At 42.5% G+C, this 18,355-nt stretch overlaps 1 protein-coding gene across 1 annotated transcript in view; it reads left to right on the top strand.

Moving 5' to 3' along the window:
• Window positions 1-11,679, top strand: part of LOC147639240 (Plasma-membrane choline transporter family protein) — a 70,774-nt gene extending 59,095 nt beyond the window's left edge. Inside the window, exon 8 of the mRNA XM_086788781.1 lies at window positions 11,237-11,679. Within this exon, the coding sequence (XP_086644907.1) occupies window positions 11,237-11,428 (192 nt within the window). The 3' untranslated portion in view covers window positions 11,429-11,679. The remainder of the gene's footprint in view (window positions 1-11,236) is intronic.
• Window positions 11,680-18,355: the final 6,676 nt, after the last annotated feature.

Below are 18,355 nucleotides of genomic sequence, written 5' to 3'. Positions count from 1 at the left end.
CTTATATAACACTTAAGCACATCAAAGGCCAAATGGTTGTAGATTTCTGTCTGGCCATCAGTCTGTGGGTGAAATGCATTGGAAAAATTCAGTTTAGTACCAAAATTATCAAACAATGCTATCCAGAAATGACTAGTTGGCATCTCGGTCTGACACTATGGTCCTAGGGATCTCGCCAATCGGGTACCAATGCCGAATGAACAAATGGGCAATGTTGTGAGGCTAGGAAAATGAACCAAGAAAACATGTATATTTGTATAGAACTATGTTGTTTGTGTGTCAAGCATTGATGGTTGGTTTGCACTTAGGGTAGGTGTCACAGCATGGCTGTTTATCTGAGTTGAGGGGATTGTGCTTTGAGATGCATCTCTACATTTTGTATATATAGTATTATGCAAGATTGTGTGTAGGGGAACATCACAGCTCAAGTGATGATGATGAATTTGCTTAGGGGTTAAGGGTTGGTGAGGTAACCAAGGTGTTGTGGCATTAAAGCATCACCTTTGGTTTATTAGTAAAGGTAAAATAGTAGTTTTATACTTAAAGATATTATATAATGGTACCTGAAGGGTTGTTTTATTAAGGTATTAAATACCTTAATATCAACATCATGTTGAAGGTGACGAATGAGCTCAGAATTCGCCAAAGAATTGGTCGCTAGGGGAGTCTCTGGAATGAGAAGAAGTAACCAAAACGGAAATAGAAAGGGAATGGCAAGAGCATGAAGAAGGTGAGGCAGGCGCTTGATTAAGCAAGGCATGCAGAGCTGGCACCGTCGGCATCATGGTTGGAAGGCATGGAGGACTTAGCCACCTCAGAAAGTGCTTGAAGTAGGATCATTATGAATAAGAGTAGAATGTGACCATTGAGAGCTGGTGAAAGATGAGAAGAGAGGGAAACGTTGCTGTGTTGATTACCTAAGCTCAAAGAAGAGAAATCCATGCTGAGGGAGTTATCAGTGAACTCCTTTTGCCAGACTTGTCCAACTTCCTCTACACCACATGCTCCACAGCAAGTTTGTCAGTGGGATCTCAACCCCAGAATGGATGTGAATGCACTCTCTCAAAATATTCATCTTTGGGCATCATATTAACTGGGTTTTGAGTTTTCAAGGAGAGGAAGGTTGAACATAAGCTAGAGTTATATCTCATTGAACATCACAAATTGTAACAATTCAAGTGTCATATGCTGTATTAAGTTTGGGGGGTTGACAAAGGTGAATCATGGTGTTAATGCTTTGTCAACTCCCCAAACTTAATACATCATATGACACTTGAATTGTTACAAGAGAGGCAATCATAAAATCTCGCACAAACTCTATGCTTTGAATCACTAATTTAGCACCTTGAGGTTAAAATTTGATGCTTGTCATCATTCTTGTGCTAAATCTCTGGACTTTCTTGTCTACCAAAGTCAGGACGAAACGGGCTCGTCGAGCGGCCTGTTCCGTGAGGACCACATCCTCCGTGCTGCCGTTGTCAAACAAGACGACAATCCTCTGGCCACCTATGTAGCCAAAGATCTTGAGCAATTGTTGCGCTCATACTCTTGGTCTTGGGCACCCTTTTGCTTATCTTCGAGCTCTCGGCTAACGATTGCACCAACCGAAGAACTGAGATCCGAAGGACTATGGACAGTAGTTGGGGTTTGTGTGGGAGCTAGGCTCACCATAGAAGCCGTGGAGGCTGGGGTGGTCGTATGTGGAGTGGTAGTCTTCTTTGGATAATCCTTAGAAGTGTGTCGTTTTGTGTGACAAAGAAAAACACCTACCCTCCTTGTATCGAGCTGTCTCCTTAGCACTCAATTTTCGACCGGTCTTGCGTGCCCGAGCTTTCTAGTCTGGAGTAAGCTTGGGTGTAGTAGAGTTCTTGGAGCCAGAGGCTCCGTGCTCTGTCCTTAGGAAGACCCCATCGAGTTCTGGCCTTTTTCTCCCGAGATGGTTGCCGTGGGAAGTCAGACCTTTTTCTCCTGAGGTGGTTGCCTTGGGAGTGGCAGGTTGGGAAGTCTTGGGCCTTTTGCCATTGTGCTTCATTTCAGCACTCTGCGCAAGCGAGAGTGTGTCCTCAAAGGTGGCTAGCCTAAACATACTCACCTCCCATTGGATTTGCGTGTCAAGACCATAAAGCAACTTCTCTTTCTTGTCCTTGTCAGGTATCCCAATTGCAAACATAAGTTCGAAGTCTTATTGGCAAACTGTAGGATTTGTTGCGCGTTTTGACGTGTCCTCCTAAACTCGTCTTCGAGTCGCGCCGCAAGGTAATGGGGTGGTAGAAACCGTCGCTTAAGGTCGAGGACAAACTTGTCCCAGACATAAGCTGCCATACCTAATTTGGTGTGGGCATGAGCCCACTAGGCCTACAAGGAATGGCCTCACCTTCCAAGTACCAACTAGCCAAGATCACTCTGTCAGTATCATTTTTTTGAACTGCAACAAAATAAGCTTAAAATTGATGCAACTAGGAATAAAGAGTTGTGGGGTCGATCTTACCATTATACTTACTAAAGTTCATCTTCTCGGGAAAATGATTGGAGGAAGCCGCTGGTGTCATTCTTGTGTCTAAAGCCGCAAGATATCTTTCGCGTTTCATGCGTTGCGTAGCGTCGTCTTGTGCAGCACAGGATGCTGCCGCATGGTCTTCTATCAATCAAATCTCCATTGCTCGCATCTACATCTCGAGTGTCAAACTCAGCTGCGGTCGTAACCCTTCAAAAGGGTCGTTCGGTACAGGATCTGCTGTGGGGATCGGGGAAACAAAAGGAGAGGGAGACGGAGAAAAAGGGGCTGAAAAACGGGTGCGCTCTTTCAGGGCCAAGATCTGTGCCTTCTCTTCCAATTTGGTGCTCTATTCTGCGATTGCTCGCATCATTTGCTGGAATATATCATGCACACTTATGTTTGCCGCCCTCGAAGGACTGCCTGGTGCGCTTTGTTCCGAAATTCATCGGTCTCTCTCTTCGTCGAAGCTCGATATAGCGGTAAAATGCACTTCCTTTTTGGAGCGCAATCTGACTATCCACTATGTGTGTGGGAGACTTCCGGAGGCTAAAAACCAACCATCCTTCTAGGGACAGGAGTCACACCGAAAGGGATGGTCCGCCGGAGTTTAGAGACCACCACACAAGTGAGGAAAAAAAATTCTCTTTTTTTGTTTTTCTGGTTTTCTGGCTGAATCTTCACACTTGAAGAAGGCTTTGATACCAATGTAACATGCAGAAGCTTGGTGGAAGAATCGGTAACTTCAATGTTCAGAATTCAGCAATCGTTCGTGATGAAGATAACGCACAAATAGGCTGTCCTGGCCCTTGGAACGCAACAAACCTTGTGAATAATGAGATGATGAGACTGATTTATGCCTTGGGTATTTAGACCCCTTTTTAATGCTGGTCGGCTGGTTCTAAACCTCTCCACGACTTGGTTTTTTTGCAAATTAATGCTTTAATTCGAGCATTTTCACACTGGTGATCTGGCCGCCACTATGTGCATGCTTTGGCTGTTGGGCAGCCCCTGCGTAGGCTGCTGGGCAGCCTACGAGGCCTGGCCGACAGCCAGCCCCGCCCTTATAGGGCTGGTGGGCAAGGCTTGGGGCCTTCCTAACCCCATGGGGTGGCACAGAGCTTGCCCCATGCCCATTGCAAGAGTCTAAGACTCTCTTCTGGGGTAGCCCTATGGGCAGGACCCCATCCTACATGCTTCTACAGTCGTCGAGTGTCCGATCGATAACCCAACATGCAGGTCATCTGACATCATTCCAGAGGGAGACTCACAGTACGGACTGACACTGCTTCATGTGCAGGACAATGCACACCTGACCTCGGACGCACAGAGGGGGGGTGGAAGGGGGGATGTCTAGCTCAATCCACACTTCATGGGTCAGTTTATAAGTGATTAATCCCATAAGTAAAACTATATGAGGGTTATGTGATGAGGGGGTTATTGTATTGTTGTAGTCTTGTGCTATGATGGTCACTATCTGCTAACCCACTCCTGCCAGTCCTTGGTAATGTAGATGGTCTGCCAATGGCCCCTTAGGGCAGGTTTGGTGATATGGGACACCAGGGCTTACTGGTATGGTCTTTATGGACGGGAGCCTTGACCCCTATGCTCGAGGGTGATCCGATGTACTGGATCTACGGTTGGGTGGTGAGCTTGAGCTTGCTGAATCTAATTTGGATTAACTTGTGTTTAGGGATCTTGGAGAGGGTTTGGTAGGGAAAAACCCTTGACAAGGGAACTAGGGTTGCAAGAAGGGGGGGGGCGGGGTTTGGTGTAAGGGAGGAGGTTGGGGGTTGGCACACATTGACAAGGGTGAGGAGGCATCACGCAGCAAGGTTTGGGGGGTGGGGGATTTTTTGCTTGTGGATGGGACCTCCAGGAGCTCGATAGAGGATAGGTCCAACCTTCCAGCAGCAGCATTGCAGCTTGGTAAGGTTATTGCGACATCCCCAGCAGAGATTGTCCATTCCAGCTAGACCAACCTCATCCACTATCTCCATGGCTAGTACGAGCGGATGCAAGGCAGCCCTTGCTAGCTTTGGTAGACATGGGGGCTAGCCATAACCTATGTCTCTCACGAAACATGGTGCTCACTAGGTCAACCCACACTCACTCAGGCAACGATTAGAGCTGTAGATTCTTTTGAAGTTGAATGTCTTGGAGTTTTTTCTATAGTGTCCCACATTGGAAATAATCCCTTAAAAGGGATAAAGGGATGTCTTATCTGATGCTTGTAGGAACCATGCATGAAGAAGTCTTCCTAGGAAGAGAATGGATGGGGCATTCCAGATGCCCATGCATTTGGCCTTTCTTTGCACCTAAGGCTTGGGCCTCTTAATATCCAGGGGCAAGGATGGCATTATTTGGTCCCCCTCTCCCTCCTCTTTTGTTCCTTTAACCTCTTCCCGGCTCTTCCTGCCTCAAGCCTCCCTTTGAAAGCAACCAGCCATGGAGGTATTCCCCCACTTCATTTCAGTCATTACCTCTATACAAGGATAGTAATCTGAATTCTCCAGATATTTTTTCCTCTTAACTAACAGAGGGTTGTGCACTCATATGACAGGGGTACATCAGCATATAGAGACAAGGCTCAAGCTCAAGTTCGAGCCTTAAGGCCAAGTTTTATGTAGGAGAGGCTCAAACTTAAGCTGGAGCCTAGATCCAAGTTGTGTACTCATATGCTAGGGATACGCTAGCATAGATAGGCAAGGCTCGAACTCAAGTTGGAGCCTTAAGGCCAAGTTCCATGTAAAGTTAAGCATGGAGAATGAGCCTTAACACATAAGTTCCATGTAGGGGAGGTTCAATCTTAAGGTGGGGTCTATATCCAAGTTGTGCACTCAGATGCTAGGGGTGCACTAGCATGGAGAGCAAAGGCTCAAACTCAAGTTCGAGCCTTGAGGCCGGAGTACACTAGCATGGAGAACAAAGGCTCAATCTGAAGTTCGAGCCTTAAGGCCGGTGTACACTAGCATTGAGAGCAAAGGCTCCAACTCAAGTTCGAGCCTTAAGGCCGGTTTACACTAGCATGGAGAACGAAGGCTCAATCTGAAGATCGAGCCTTAAGACCGGGGTGCACTAGCATGGAGAGCAAAGGCTCAAACTCAAGTTCGAGTCTTAAGGCCGGGGTACACTAGCATGGAGAACGAAGGCTCGATCCGAAGTTCGAGCCTTAAGGCCGGGGTGCACTAGCATGGAGAGCAAAGGCTCAAACTCAAGTTCGAGCCTTAGGGCCGGATACACTAGCATGGAGAACGAAGGCTCAATCTGAAGTTCGAGCCTTAAGGCCGGGGTGCACTAGCATGGAGAGCAAAGGCTCAAACTCAAGTTCGAGCCTTAAGACCTGGGTGCACTAGCATGGAGAGCCAAGGCTCAAACTCAAGTTCGAGCCTGAAGGCCGGGGTACACTAGCATGGAGAGCAAAGGCTCAAACTCAAGTTCGAGCCTTAAGAGCCGGGGTACACTAGCATGGAGAGCAAAGGAGCAAAGGCTCAAACTCAAGTTCGAGCCTTAAGGCCGGGGTACACTAACATGGAGAACAAAGACTCAATCTAGGTCGAGCGTTAACACAGAAGTTCTATGTAGGGGAGGCTCGAACTTAAGGTGGAGTCTATATCCAAGTTGTGCACTCAGATATGTGACACATATACCATGTTTATATAGAGAACCCTTGTCATTTAGATTATATAATGTGCACAAAGATCAGTTTTACAAGTTCTCGACATATGTGAAGATACAAAAGAGAGTAGCAAGAAGTGCAAACAATCTACGACGAGCAACAATTGACAAATGGCACCCTTAGAGTACAATCAAGTAAACGTTTATATTGATTACTGTAATCAATTAAAGAAGGACTTACTTGTTGCGTAAAGTATTCAATTAGATGAGGGAACACACGAAACGGAGATGGACGCACGAAAGTCTTCGATGTCGCACAGACATGACGGATGTTGGGCGTGATGGTTTTGCAAGAAACAGAGGTCGGAACCAACGCGGACGTGTCGATTGCGGGAGGAAATTTGGTTTGGTTCAAACGCGAGGTTGGGGGGAAGGGGGAAATTTGAATTTCAAAGTTGGGGGGAAGGGGGAAATTCAAACGTGCAGTTGGGGGGAAGGGGGAAATTTGAATTTCAAAGTTGGGAGAAAGGGGAAAATTTGAATTTCAAACGAGACGGGGCGGGTGGCGGTGTGCGGTCGGGCGAGCTCTGCTTCGGGGAGAAGGGGGAAATTTGAATTTCAAAGTTGGGGGGAAGGGGAAAATTTGAATTTCAAACAGGGGAAGGGGAAAATTTGAATTTCAAAGTTGGGGGGAAGGGGGAAATTTGAATTTCAAACGAGACGGGGCGCGGTTTGCCGAGCTCTACTTCGGGAGGGAGCGTCGCAATGAGAGAGGGGGGCACGTTCGGGGCCGGGCGTGTATATATATATATATATATATATATAGAGAGAGAGAGAGAGAGAGAGAGAGAGAGAGAGAGAGAGAGAGAGAGAGAGAGAAATGAAATGATATATTAACGTCTTCAAAAGGCCAAAATGACCTATGAGACCAAAAAGGTTACAACAATTGGTGGATCTGATACAATGTCTGTGTAAGGAAAGCTAAAAACAACTAAACAACTAACTGAAACTGAAACAACTATGAGGAAAAAAACGGTACCAGGAGCTCCTAATGGATAACATCTGGGAGGAAAACTCCAGCAACAAAGGTAAGCATCATACACATCACTATCCAAAGATGTCTCTCATCGGTCGATGGCGGATATCCTCAATGTCCTCCATGGTGAGTACTCTGACTGGACGTCTCCCATGCCGTGCTAGTATGGTCCTGATCCTCTGTTGTAGTCTCCGCCGGTGTCGAGATGGGCCTCTCATCTTGGGGCGCCTGGACCGCCCCAGCTCTATAGCCCGATCAATCAGTGTACCTCTGGTGCGGCTGTACTCTGGGGCTAGCTGCAATGCTTTTGTATATATATATGTATGTGTATATATATATATGTGTATATATATATGTATATATATATATGTATATATACATGTATATATGTATATATACATGTATATATACATATATACATGTATATATACATATATATATATACATATATACATATATGTGTGTGTGTGTGTGTGTGTGTGTATATATATATATATAAGATTTAAATAAAAATATTTGGATTGTTTTGTTTTAAATAAAAGATTTATTTATATAGAATAGGGGAGGGGCTGGTGGTGTGCGGTCGGGCGAGTTCGCCGCAACGAGAGAGACGGGGCGGGGGCGCCGCAGCAGCCGAGAGATGCGGGCGGGCGGGGGCACCGCAGCAGCTGAGAGACACGCGAGGAGCTCTGCTTCGGGAGCGCCGAGCGCCGGGGGCTGGCGGTGCGCAGTCGGGCGAGTTCGCCGCAACGAGAGAGACGGGGCGGGGGCGTCGCAGCAGCCGAGAGACGCGACACGCTTGGTCGGTCTCGAGGAGGATGAGTGCGGAGCTCTGCTTCGGGAGCGCGAGGAGGACGAGTGCGGGTGCGGCAGAAAGAAGGTTTCGGTTTCGGTTTCTTCTCCCAATCCCAATCCCAATCCCAAGCCCAGGCCCAGGTCCCAGGTCTTTTGATTATAGTTAGTTTCACTTTTGTTTATATACCCTTCTTTACCCACACCCCACTTGTTCTCTGGGATTATCCTACACAATGGCTCAAACTTGAGTTTGAGCCTCACGAAGGAGAAGAGTCTCAAATCCAATGTTTTGCTCATTTCCATGTCACATTCTCTTCACTAGCATATTGTTTCTCTCTATTGCTTTCTCTTTGCCTTTGCTGCTGTTTAACCACTCACCTTTGCCTTTTGTAGCTATGAAACATTGATGGCTAATTGACACCATACCTTGACTCAATATCCCAATGAAACGGTGTGGGCAGATGCAGAGGGTGATGAAGCCTACCTCTTGGGAAACTAGCATATACATGAGGTGAGGATTATCACTTCAATTGGGACCTCTTAATAGCAAACTAGCATATGAAGGTGAGGCTCAAACTTCGGTTGGAGCCTCCAAGCAAACTAGCATCTGTGGGTGAGGTTCAAACTTTACTTATAGCTTCCTAGAAGCGAACTAGCATCCGCGGGTGAGGCTTAAACTTTTGTTGGAAGAGCCTACCCTTCTAGCTAACATATGCAAACTAATATATTATGCAAGTGAGGATGATAACTTTAACTAGAGCCTCCTAGCAAACTAACATATATGGTGAGGCTCATGGAGCCTCCTACTAACAAGCTAGCATATGCAGGCAAGGCTCAAGCTTTAGATGGAGCCTAGCCTTCTAGCAAACTAGCATTGATAGGTGAGATTCAAACTTTGGTTGGAGCTTGAACTCATGTTGAGATTGAATTACATTTATAGTTTTGTGTACTACCGTAAAAACATCGCTTCAATCTTTTTTATTGAGATCTTGATTTTCTCAGGGATTGCAGGGTCTAAAACAAGGTGCTTCAGTGTTTCTCATTGATGGTTCTGCAAGGAAGGCACGCGGGGTTATTCATTCCATTGATGCATCTCAAACATGTGGTTTTTAATTCATTGGTGAGACATGTGCAGCAATACATGTTCAACAAAGCTTTGATGACACATTTCTCATTCCATTTGCCACAATGGATGCAAGAACAATGTCTCAAGCAGTTGGAAGCATCATCAAATGGCCATTGGTCACCCTTGTTATGGACAAAGACATTACTAATACCAAAGAGGATAATTTTGCGGAACTTCTTGTTGATCAAGAAGATCACTTTATAGATAGGGAGAGCTGGAAAGAGAAAAGTGTCATCCTCTGGGATGACAACAGATCTACAAAACTTGGCAATGGAGTAGTATTGCTGGTCCATCCATACGAGGCTATAAATTGTAGAGAACTAGGGGAGAGTAGCTTGGGTGTCATTATAGAAGGATCCTTGCATCCAAGTTCAACTTGTGTTTCAGGTCTGAATTTGGTTAGTTGGCCGATCAGGCAACTCACATTTGAGAATGGTGAACCATTAGTGAAGGACACAGAATCTTCTTCTATTGATGAGGGTATTCAAGATCACTTTATGCAAAAAAATATTGACAGTCTAAACAACTCAAGTGATGAAAAAGAGGATGATGATGTAGAGGGCAATGATGGCGATAGTTCTGATGACAGACACCATGATGCCATGATCACTGACTATGATATCATTGAAGGGACAAATAAGAAAAGGAGCTATGTCCATAGGGTAAGGATAATGAAAAATTACGATAAAACCCATGGAGCTAGCAAAAAATGTGATGTTGCAAACATTCACAACGTCGCAACCATTGATTGTTGCAAGAAGCGATGTTGTCAATTTGGAGATAGATCCAAAATCATGCAAGCTAGCTCAGCCCAACGTTAAGTTTTTTCATGCCTATTTTTTCCAAGCCCATACAAGATGCCTTAGTTTTCCATTACCATGAAGCAGCCAATATATCTGTTTGACTCTTCGCAAATCAGCCATGAAGTTTTCATAAGCCATTACATTGTGACTTTTTCAACATGATAATTTTTGAAAAGTGAAATACTACTAGCTTTCCGTGAGGTAATCCCGGCATGAAGGCCTGTTATGAGGAAGATTAGTACTCATACAGGGAGAAGCTTCAAGATATGTGGTATTTTGTATATTCATGAATGTTAATATATTTTGAGGTATTGGATATTGTATTTGGATGATCCGGCTCGTCTTGTACTAAGGAAATCCCTCATAGCTTGTACTGGATATAATACTCCTTGGATAATTCAATATCAGAAGAAGGGGTGGGCCATTCTGGTCCCCATGTGGTGTCCATGTCACTATTATGTGATTTGGCTGCAAGGCTATTGATTAAGTGTTTGATGGCCTACATTGTCTGGTGATGTGGCTGAATTTGTGAAAAGATGCCATGAATGCCAACGTTTCACCATAACAGAACATAAGGATAAAATGCCTCTAACCCCTATCATTTCACCATAGCCTTATGAGAAACGGCGGGGTATTGACTTTGTAGGACCAGTCACTATCCGTAAGTGTTTAAACCCCAATTACACTCACCCATGGGCGTGGCTTTTCAAGTCCGTTCGTGAAGGGGATTCAGGAATAAAGATAAAGGGTGGGTCTACCCTTTGCAACATTCAGAGACTGAGACCACAAGTTGTGTTATGAATAGGCAGGGCATTGTATGGTCTGCAATGAGTGTGTTCCATGTCACTGCATTAATATCCATGGATGTGCATGTAACACTTCTTCATGATGCCATCTCGATATGGATATTGTTCAAATATTCCTTGAGATCCAAATGCTTGTGCTACTCCTATATCCCAACATGTTGGAGGCATTTGTTCGCTTTTTTAGGGATTTGCCTTGCAAGGTTATCACCTATGAGACAATGGGTGTGTAGCCTAGCGGTGTGGGTTTGTGACTGGGAAGGGGAAAGTTAAGGTTATCATCTATGAATCCAATATAGTGGTTAAGGAATCCCTAATGAGCTTAGCTGGAGATTAATACAGGTGACCTGAAGTGTGGGGTGATTAGTTCCAAAATGCAGATGAAACGAGACCTTGCATGCGGGATGATTTGCTCTAAAATGTTAATTCAAGGCTGAAACTGACATGCTTTCATTTGGTGTGTAACTGATGATGGTTGTTCTCTTAGCTGAATTCGTAAGGAAGACAAGGGCTAGTTAATTATCAAAGGATGATTGACATTTGAGATGGATGGTGTTACAGGTTGGATTGACAGTGGTGGTGATTGAAAGTGCGGTAACATCCCTCTACATATGCTATGCCATGGACCCATCTTTGATAAATCGGTGGGATCCTGTATTCTATAAAGAGGTTTGTGAAGTTCTTCACCAGCGGCTTCAACATCGCAGTGGGCATGACATTTCAAGCCATCATATAGTCTCACTCCCTTCCTAGAGAGAGGCCCCTAAAGATCCTGTGTTTGTACATTTTTCTAGTGTAACACAAATTTTTTTAAAGCACCCATTCCTTAAAACACAGGCTTGCTTGGTCACCTGTTTAACACGGCAAGATCCATTTGCAGGCATCAAGCCTAGTCATTTGAGGTAGTCGTTGTAACATACATTGAGGGGAAGACTTTATTTATTTGCTGGTTCTTTTTGTGTCTTCAATTTTAAGAGGATCATATGTGCAGTTTTTGCCCAAAACCCCTTTGGACAAGGGTCATCTATGACACTCAAGTTTGGTGTATGATTCCTGAGACAATGCAAATCCAGCAGCACTGTATTTTCCAAGATAAGAGAATACAAATTCAACCAGCTTGATGATGATTCTGATGATAAAGTATTTCTTCTTCAACTTCTGGTCAAGTATTAGGCAGGTCTTCAGTTTTGCAATCCCTACTATGCAATAGCGAGCAGAACACCTGTGCAGCCAGCCGTACGGCAGGTGCAATAAATCTTTCAATGATGGGGCAGCCTGTTCAGCAGTTAGGGCAGCCTGTACAACAGTTAGGGTTACATCTGAACAGTGACAAGCGGGCTTCAACTTGCCACCACCTTGCATGCTCATGCTATCAACTTGGCATGCATTTTCAGAATCCGTCCAACATTAACATGAATACCTACACTCACACAAAGGTGAGAACATCATGATCATAATCATAATCATAATGATCATATTATAATAATAATAATAATAAAGTAAGGGCTTGTTTTCTTTAGTCACATTGTTTCTCTACTCACACCACTTGCAAAGCCCATGTGCAAGTGCACATATTGAACCATAAATGTAATGTTTGCGTATATCGTGAGTTGAAACCCCCACTAGGTGCTCCCTCGGTGGCATCTACGGGTGGGAAGAAGTGCCTACGGGTGGTGAAAAAACGGTAACTATGGGAGGATCTTGTGCCTAAGGCCAGTCGAGAAAAAAAAGAAGTTAGTGCATACCCATCCTTGGGATTTGAAGGCCGTCACAATGCACATAGACATTTCACTTGCAATAACTTCAGGCAATGTCCATGACTAAATGCAATCCGTGAGCAGAAGTTCCTTTTCCCAATGCAGCAGGCCAACATAACATAATCACGTGAAGCAATTTATTCCTCCCATCTTCCAAAGCTGGTGCGGTAACTGTATAGCCAACTGGCTTTCCATCTCTCTATATAATCGCCAGTGTAACCAGTGTCCTGCAGTTACTACAAACATTTAAGCACCGAAGTGGTGCAGTAAAAAAGTGCTTCCAATCCTTCCAAGCATCAGAAAACATGAGGATTGCATTATTGCAATCTCCTGGTTGCTGCAGGTGCTGTAGTTGCAAGGCCGCGCCACACACCGGTACCCCGTATCCTAACAGCCTTCTGATCTTGTCTTGGGTTTTTAATGGGATAATTCTACCACGGTTAAATTGCGTAGTATCAATCAAAGCTAAGATCAAATTTTACGCTTCCATCGCTACTCTCCTCCCGTTACACCTCCGCCTCCCCCCTCCCGTTACATTCAAAGATCCATGGAATGCCTGCGAGAGAGAGAGAGAGAGAGAGAGAGAGGGCCTCAGTTATGCAGCCCACGCAATCCAAGTGGGCGATGGCGAGGGAGTCTCTTCATTGGCGCTTTGGCCAGGGAGAACAGAGGGGAGTTGCACGCCCACGCGAGAGTTTACGCGTCACAGCTTCAGTAAATTATCAAAACGTAGGATTAATTAGAAAACTAGCCAAAACTAATAAACTAATTGAATGTTTTGGGGGAAAAAAACGTCTTGGTGGTTCTTATTAGACTTGATAAATAATAGGCATTCTTAACATTGCTCATATCCTGATGTATTGTTCTCTCTAATAAAAAGGAATTGTTGTAAGTTCATTATGAATGGGGACCCACACGCTCTTCGCGCCCACAACAATGAGAAATGGCAAGGAACTTGAAATTGGTACTCATAACATTATTAAAAATACAAAATACAAATAATGATACCTGAAAATTTGATCTCTCTCTCTCTCTCTCTCTCTCTCTCTCTCTCTCATAACAACATACATATATGAGCACCAAGAAAGAAAGTATAGAAGACATATCTCTACTCGAAAACTGAAAAGTCATCATAAAATTTGGAATGGAGATACATCTTTGTAAGTTTGATTTGAGCACTTTGATTCTCGTTTCATACCAAGTGTAATAGCATGCTTCTTTAACTTTCATATTGAGTACATGGCATCATGCACTATTGTGGAATTATAAAATAAAATAATTATATATATATATAACCAAATTTTCATTATGGTTGGAGAGCTTGCACACTTTCTCCCCACACAATTGTTAGCTAGATCCTTTTATGGTAGATTAAGGATGCTTGAAACACCATTGCACCATGCTAGTGGTCAGTATCATGGGTGATTCCATATGAAATACTAATAGGCTAGTGATATTCATGTATGCACATTTGGGGTCATGCTAAGATGCTCAGTGAATGCATGAGCGATAATTTCGCGCTTGTCTAAATCTCATCCGCTCATGTAAGAAAACACACAATTGAGGATAATTGCAAACTCGAGTAAGAGCGATGTTAGCTAGATTCTTCTATGGTAGATTGGGGATGCCTAAATACCATTGCACAATGATGGTGTTTGAAATTATGGGTGATTCCATATTAAATGGGCTAGTGTTATTAGTGTATACACGTTTAGGACCATTCTAATGTTACTTGTATTGCGGATGATTTCGTGTTATATATTGAACTAGTGTTATTGGTGTTTATGTTTGTGTCTATCATATGGTATCATATTGAGATTGATTGTAAGCATTTCAATTGATTGTATGTAACTAGCATGGTTGGCATTATTGAGTAACATGAGATGAGCACTTACGACATGCATTGTTCAGTAACATGAGATAAGCACTACGACAGAGCCGAGTAGGATGTTGTATGGGTGTAGGGTTGTGCATAGAGCATATTTATTGTTTGCAGTATCATGCAGAGTTACTTCATTTATTTGGCAATGTGCCGATATTTTATTATAATGTCTGCCACCCATTTTGCATAGCCGGGGCATGCTATATTTTGTGCACATGTGAGTGCAATTATTTATAATTACAACCTTAGTTTCAAGATGTATGGTTATTTTTGTGAAAGACAAGCCCAGGAAAAATAATTATGGCTCTCTGGGCTATTTTGAAAGAAAAATTAAAAGTACTTGTGTGTGGAAAGTGGAGCCACTCACTCGGGGCCCGGGAAGGGAGGCATGTGCACCAAATGCTTTGTCTCATGTTATTTTCTTCATGCTTTTATCTACTTTCATATGCTTTTTCCATGGTTGATTTATTTACATATGTCGTTCAATTCTAATTTGAAAGGTAAGTGAGCGGTGAGGGATTTCTCCTCGTACCAAGATCTTGTCTCAGTGGTATCAAAACCAAGGTATTCATCAAAGAGAAAATTCAAAAGATTGCAAACGGAAAGCTAAAGTTCAAATGAAAGCTTACAAGAACACTTGGCAAAGAAGGAAGCAAAGGCAAGGACCCATGGACAAACCAAGTGCTTGAAACCTTAATACAAATCCTATGTAGTTGAAGGGCTTCAGAAAAATGGGCAATTCTCACATATAACAGTGCCAATCATTTACCAAATGATATTTGCTACAAAGCATTTTTTCAAGATCTAATTACATAAGTTGTTTAGCAATGTCTTGGAGGTCTCATATATGCCAAAACATGGCTACCTTGTGTGTAGAGATCAAGCATGAATCTCTTATGCAAGAGCCACTACTTTTGTGAGCTTTTCTTCTTACATTTTTCTTAATCCAAAACTTGAGATTAAGCCTCTTATTAGCATTTGTACGCATATGGATTTAAAAAAAATCCTTTCTACATTGTTTGGAACCCAAAGGTTGTGTCCTTTTCACAATTGGGGGGCTAACTACAAGAGGATGTTCCTACACATAATTTTTCCAGTCTTTGTGCTTGGCAAATAAGGAAGAACATCTTTGAAAAGCTACCACATCATCTCGGCTTCCAACGACGGTTTGAAGGTTGATCTTCTACATTCTTGCAAGCTCCTTGATTTTTTTTTTGGGCTTTTCCACCTCTTGGATCATATTACTAAGTATTATTGACATCAGTCTCTCACCTTACAAACAAAGAGCATAACCATATTTTTTGCAAGCAAATCAACTTAACGTGGGGTGACAAATCTTTCTTCCATCATTCAAGGGAAAGATAAGCCATTTATTTGTTTTATTTTTCTTTTCATAAAAAGTTGACCTTTTTCTATATTTCCTTTAATTTTCTTTAAGGAGATAATCCACTACTTTCTGTTAATTCAAGAGCAACTTTACATTTTACACAATCAAATAGCTATTGAGAGGGTGTTGAGGAGGGAGTTAGAAGATATATTATCTCGAAGAAAGAGGAGTAGAGGCATATATAATCTAGACTCATTTGAAGACTCTAGAATCTGTAGGACCGTTGAGGCCACTTTACATGCTCAGGATTCTAGGAAGGGTAATGTGATTAGACATACACCTTTTACTTTTCAAAATTATGATTTAATAAAGGGGACACCAAGACTTGTGTCATTTGATGTTATAGGTGCAACATTTAGAAGGCCATATTGTAACAGATTCTCCATAGGAGAAGAAGAAGAGCAACCTAGCAAAGCTACACATGATGGAGGACGAGGAGGAGGATAGTTCATTCAAGCAAGAGAGTAACGACGATCATGAGTATACCGACTATGAAAGTAAAAGAAAACCTCACTATCTTTTGAGCTAATAATGAAAAAGATGTTATAATTCTGCATGATGATGGTAGCACACATGACTTCATTTCTAAAAGAACTATGAGATTACTTAGCCTAGAGTCTATTTCCTCACATTATAAGCTCCTTTTACTAACACAAGACTATGTGACTGTCACGACAATAGTACTTGTGGGAGCCTAGAGAGCTCAACCGTTCGGACAAGGTACGGGCAGGGTTCAGTGGGAGCCAGCATGGCCAGCTAGAGGACACGTGGTGGTGCGCACTAGGGAAGTGTTCACACACATTTAAAGGGTAGTTGGATAAGTGTGGCCAAGTAGCCTATAATAGAAAATAGGAGGTGTCCAAGGATAGCTTGAAGGAGTCGTGTAGATGGCATGGTTGGGTGGAGAATCCTCTCAGCCCTTTGTTATTTTCTGAGAGGTTAGCTGATCCAGTAGTAGCTGACCTAATAGTGGCCCAAGTACTTAACTCATCTTGAAAGAAACTACTCTTCTCAAGGTTGACAGAGTCGATTTACTTTCAAAACAGAGAATACTCCAGGTGTTAGTTATGATCTTCAATATTTTTGTTGAAGACTAGTATGTCATTAAAGAATACAACCACAAAATATTGATGTTTGAGGAACATGTGTTTCATCAAACAATTAAAACTTGAAGGAGCATTGGTAAGTCCAAAGGACATTTCTAGAAACTCATAGTGACTAGAATGAATCCTAAACTCGATCTTATACACATTCTCCTCAGCTATTCTTACTTGATGATAGCGACACTTGAGGTCAATTTTGTTAAATATCCTAGCCCCTCGAAATTTATCCTATAAGTCATTAACTCTAGGAATGGGGTACCTATTCTTTATCGTAATCTTGTTTAGAGATCTATAGCCTATACACATACCGTAAGTGTCGTTCTTTTTCTTGACCAAAAGTAAAGGAGCACCATAAAGTGAGCTGCTAGGTCTAATCAAACCTCTCTCTAAAATTTCTTCTACTTGATGTTGGATTGTCTAATCCAAATCATAACATTATGACTCGTAATAGTAGGAAAGCCTATAATGAAATCCATTGATATCTGCTCCCATGGTTTATTAGGAATGGAAATGGCATCAATAGGCCTTAAGTCTTGCCTTTGTAGCTTTTGATCTTTTGAAAGCCATGAAGCCGGCAACAAATATGCTACATCATTTTTCATCATAGGCCAATAAAATTATCTAGCTACAACATGTAATGTAGAGGATACCTCTCTATGACCCATGTATAGAGGCTGATCTCCTCTAAAACAATCTGTCTAAAAGATCATGTAATGCCTAATCTTTTCTAGAAGAAAATATATCCTTCATTATTTGAGTATAAGGAATCCAATTTTTATCTTTCTTGAGTTCCAAGGCTTCATTTTCTAAATCCTGAATGGCTTCAAAGGGTGAACTCTCTATGGTAGAGATAGGATTGATGCTTGGTCTTCTACTTAGAGCATCAGCCCACTACATTTTCCTTTCTAGGTTGATATTGTATCGTGGCTCAAAACTCTGAATAAAAGACACCAATTTGATGTGTTTGTCTGAAGTTGAGGGTTTAGAGAGCAAGTGTCTAATACTCTATTAATCATTCCAGATTAAGAATTTGGAACCCATAAGATAATGTCTCCAAATCTTAAGAGCATCTACTAATGTACTATAGTTAAACTCTACCGGTTGATATGTAGGTCTATGCATCAAACCTTATGAGGAGAAAAGTTGTTTCTTGGTAACACCTTTCCAGGAGTAGATATGATAGTAGGTATGCCTTGGAGATATCAATATAACCCTCAGATTGACTATGATACACATACTATGTGGATTACCAAAGATGGTGACCGGATGAAAGAAGTTCTTAGCTCTTTTCTTAACCACACCCTTGTGTAAGAGGGAGAAAACTTACATGGTGTTGGTTAACAAGGTTACAGCCATGGATTAGTCCCTCATAACAAGCATTCCTCTCTAAGTTCAAGGATTGTTTCTTAGAGGAATTTCATCCTCATGCAACAACTACCACATTCTAGACCGAAGACCATAAGATTGAGGTAACACACCACCTTTCAAATCACCTTATAGAGTTAATATGCAAGAATAAAAATTAAGCCTATTTTATTCCATATAAAAAGA

This window comes from Cibotium barometz, chromosome 4, assembly GCF_041138505.1.
Source record: "Cibotium barometz isolate CiBa-2024 chromosome 4, ASM4113850v1, whole genome shotgun sequence".
Taxonomy (NCBI): domain Eukaryota; kingdom Viridiplantae; phylum Streptophyta; class Polypodiopsida; order Cyatheales; family Cibotiaceae; genus Cibotium; species Cibotium barometz.
This window is presented reverse-complemented; position numbering and strand designations above follow the sequence as displayed.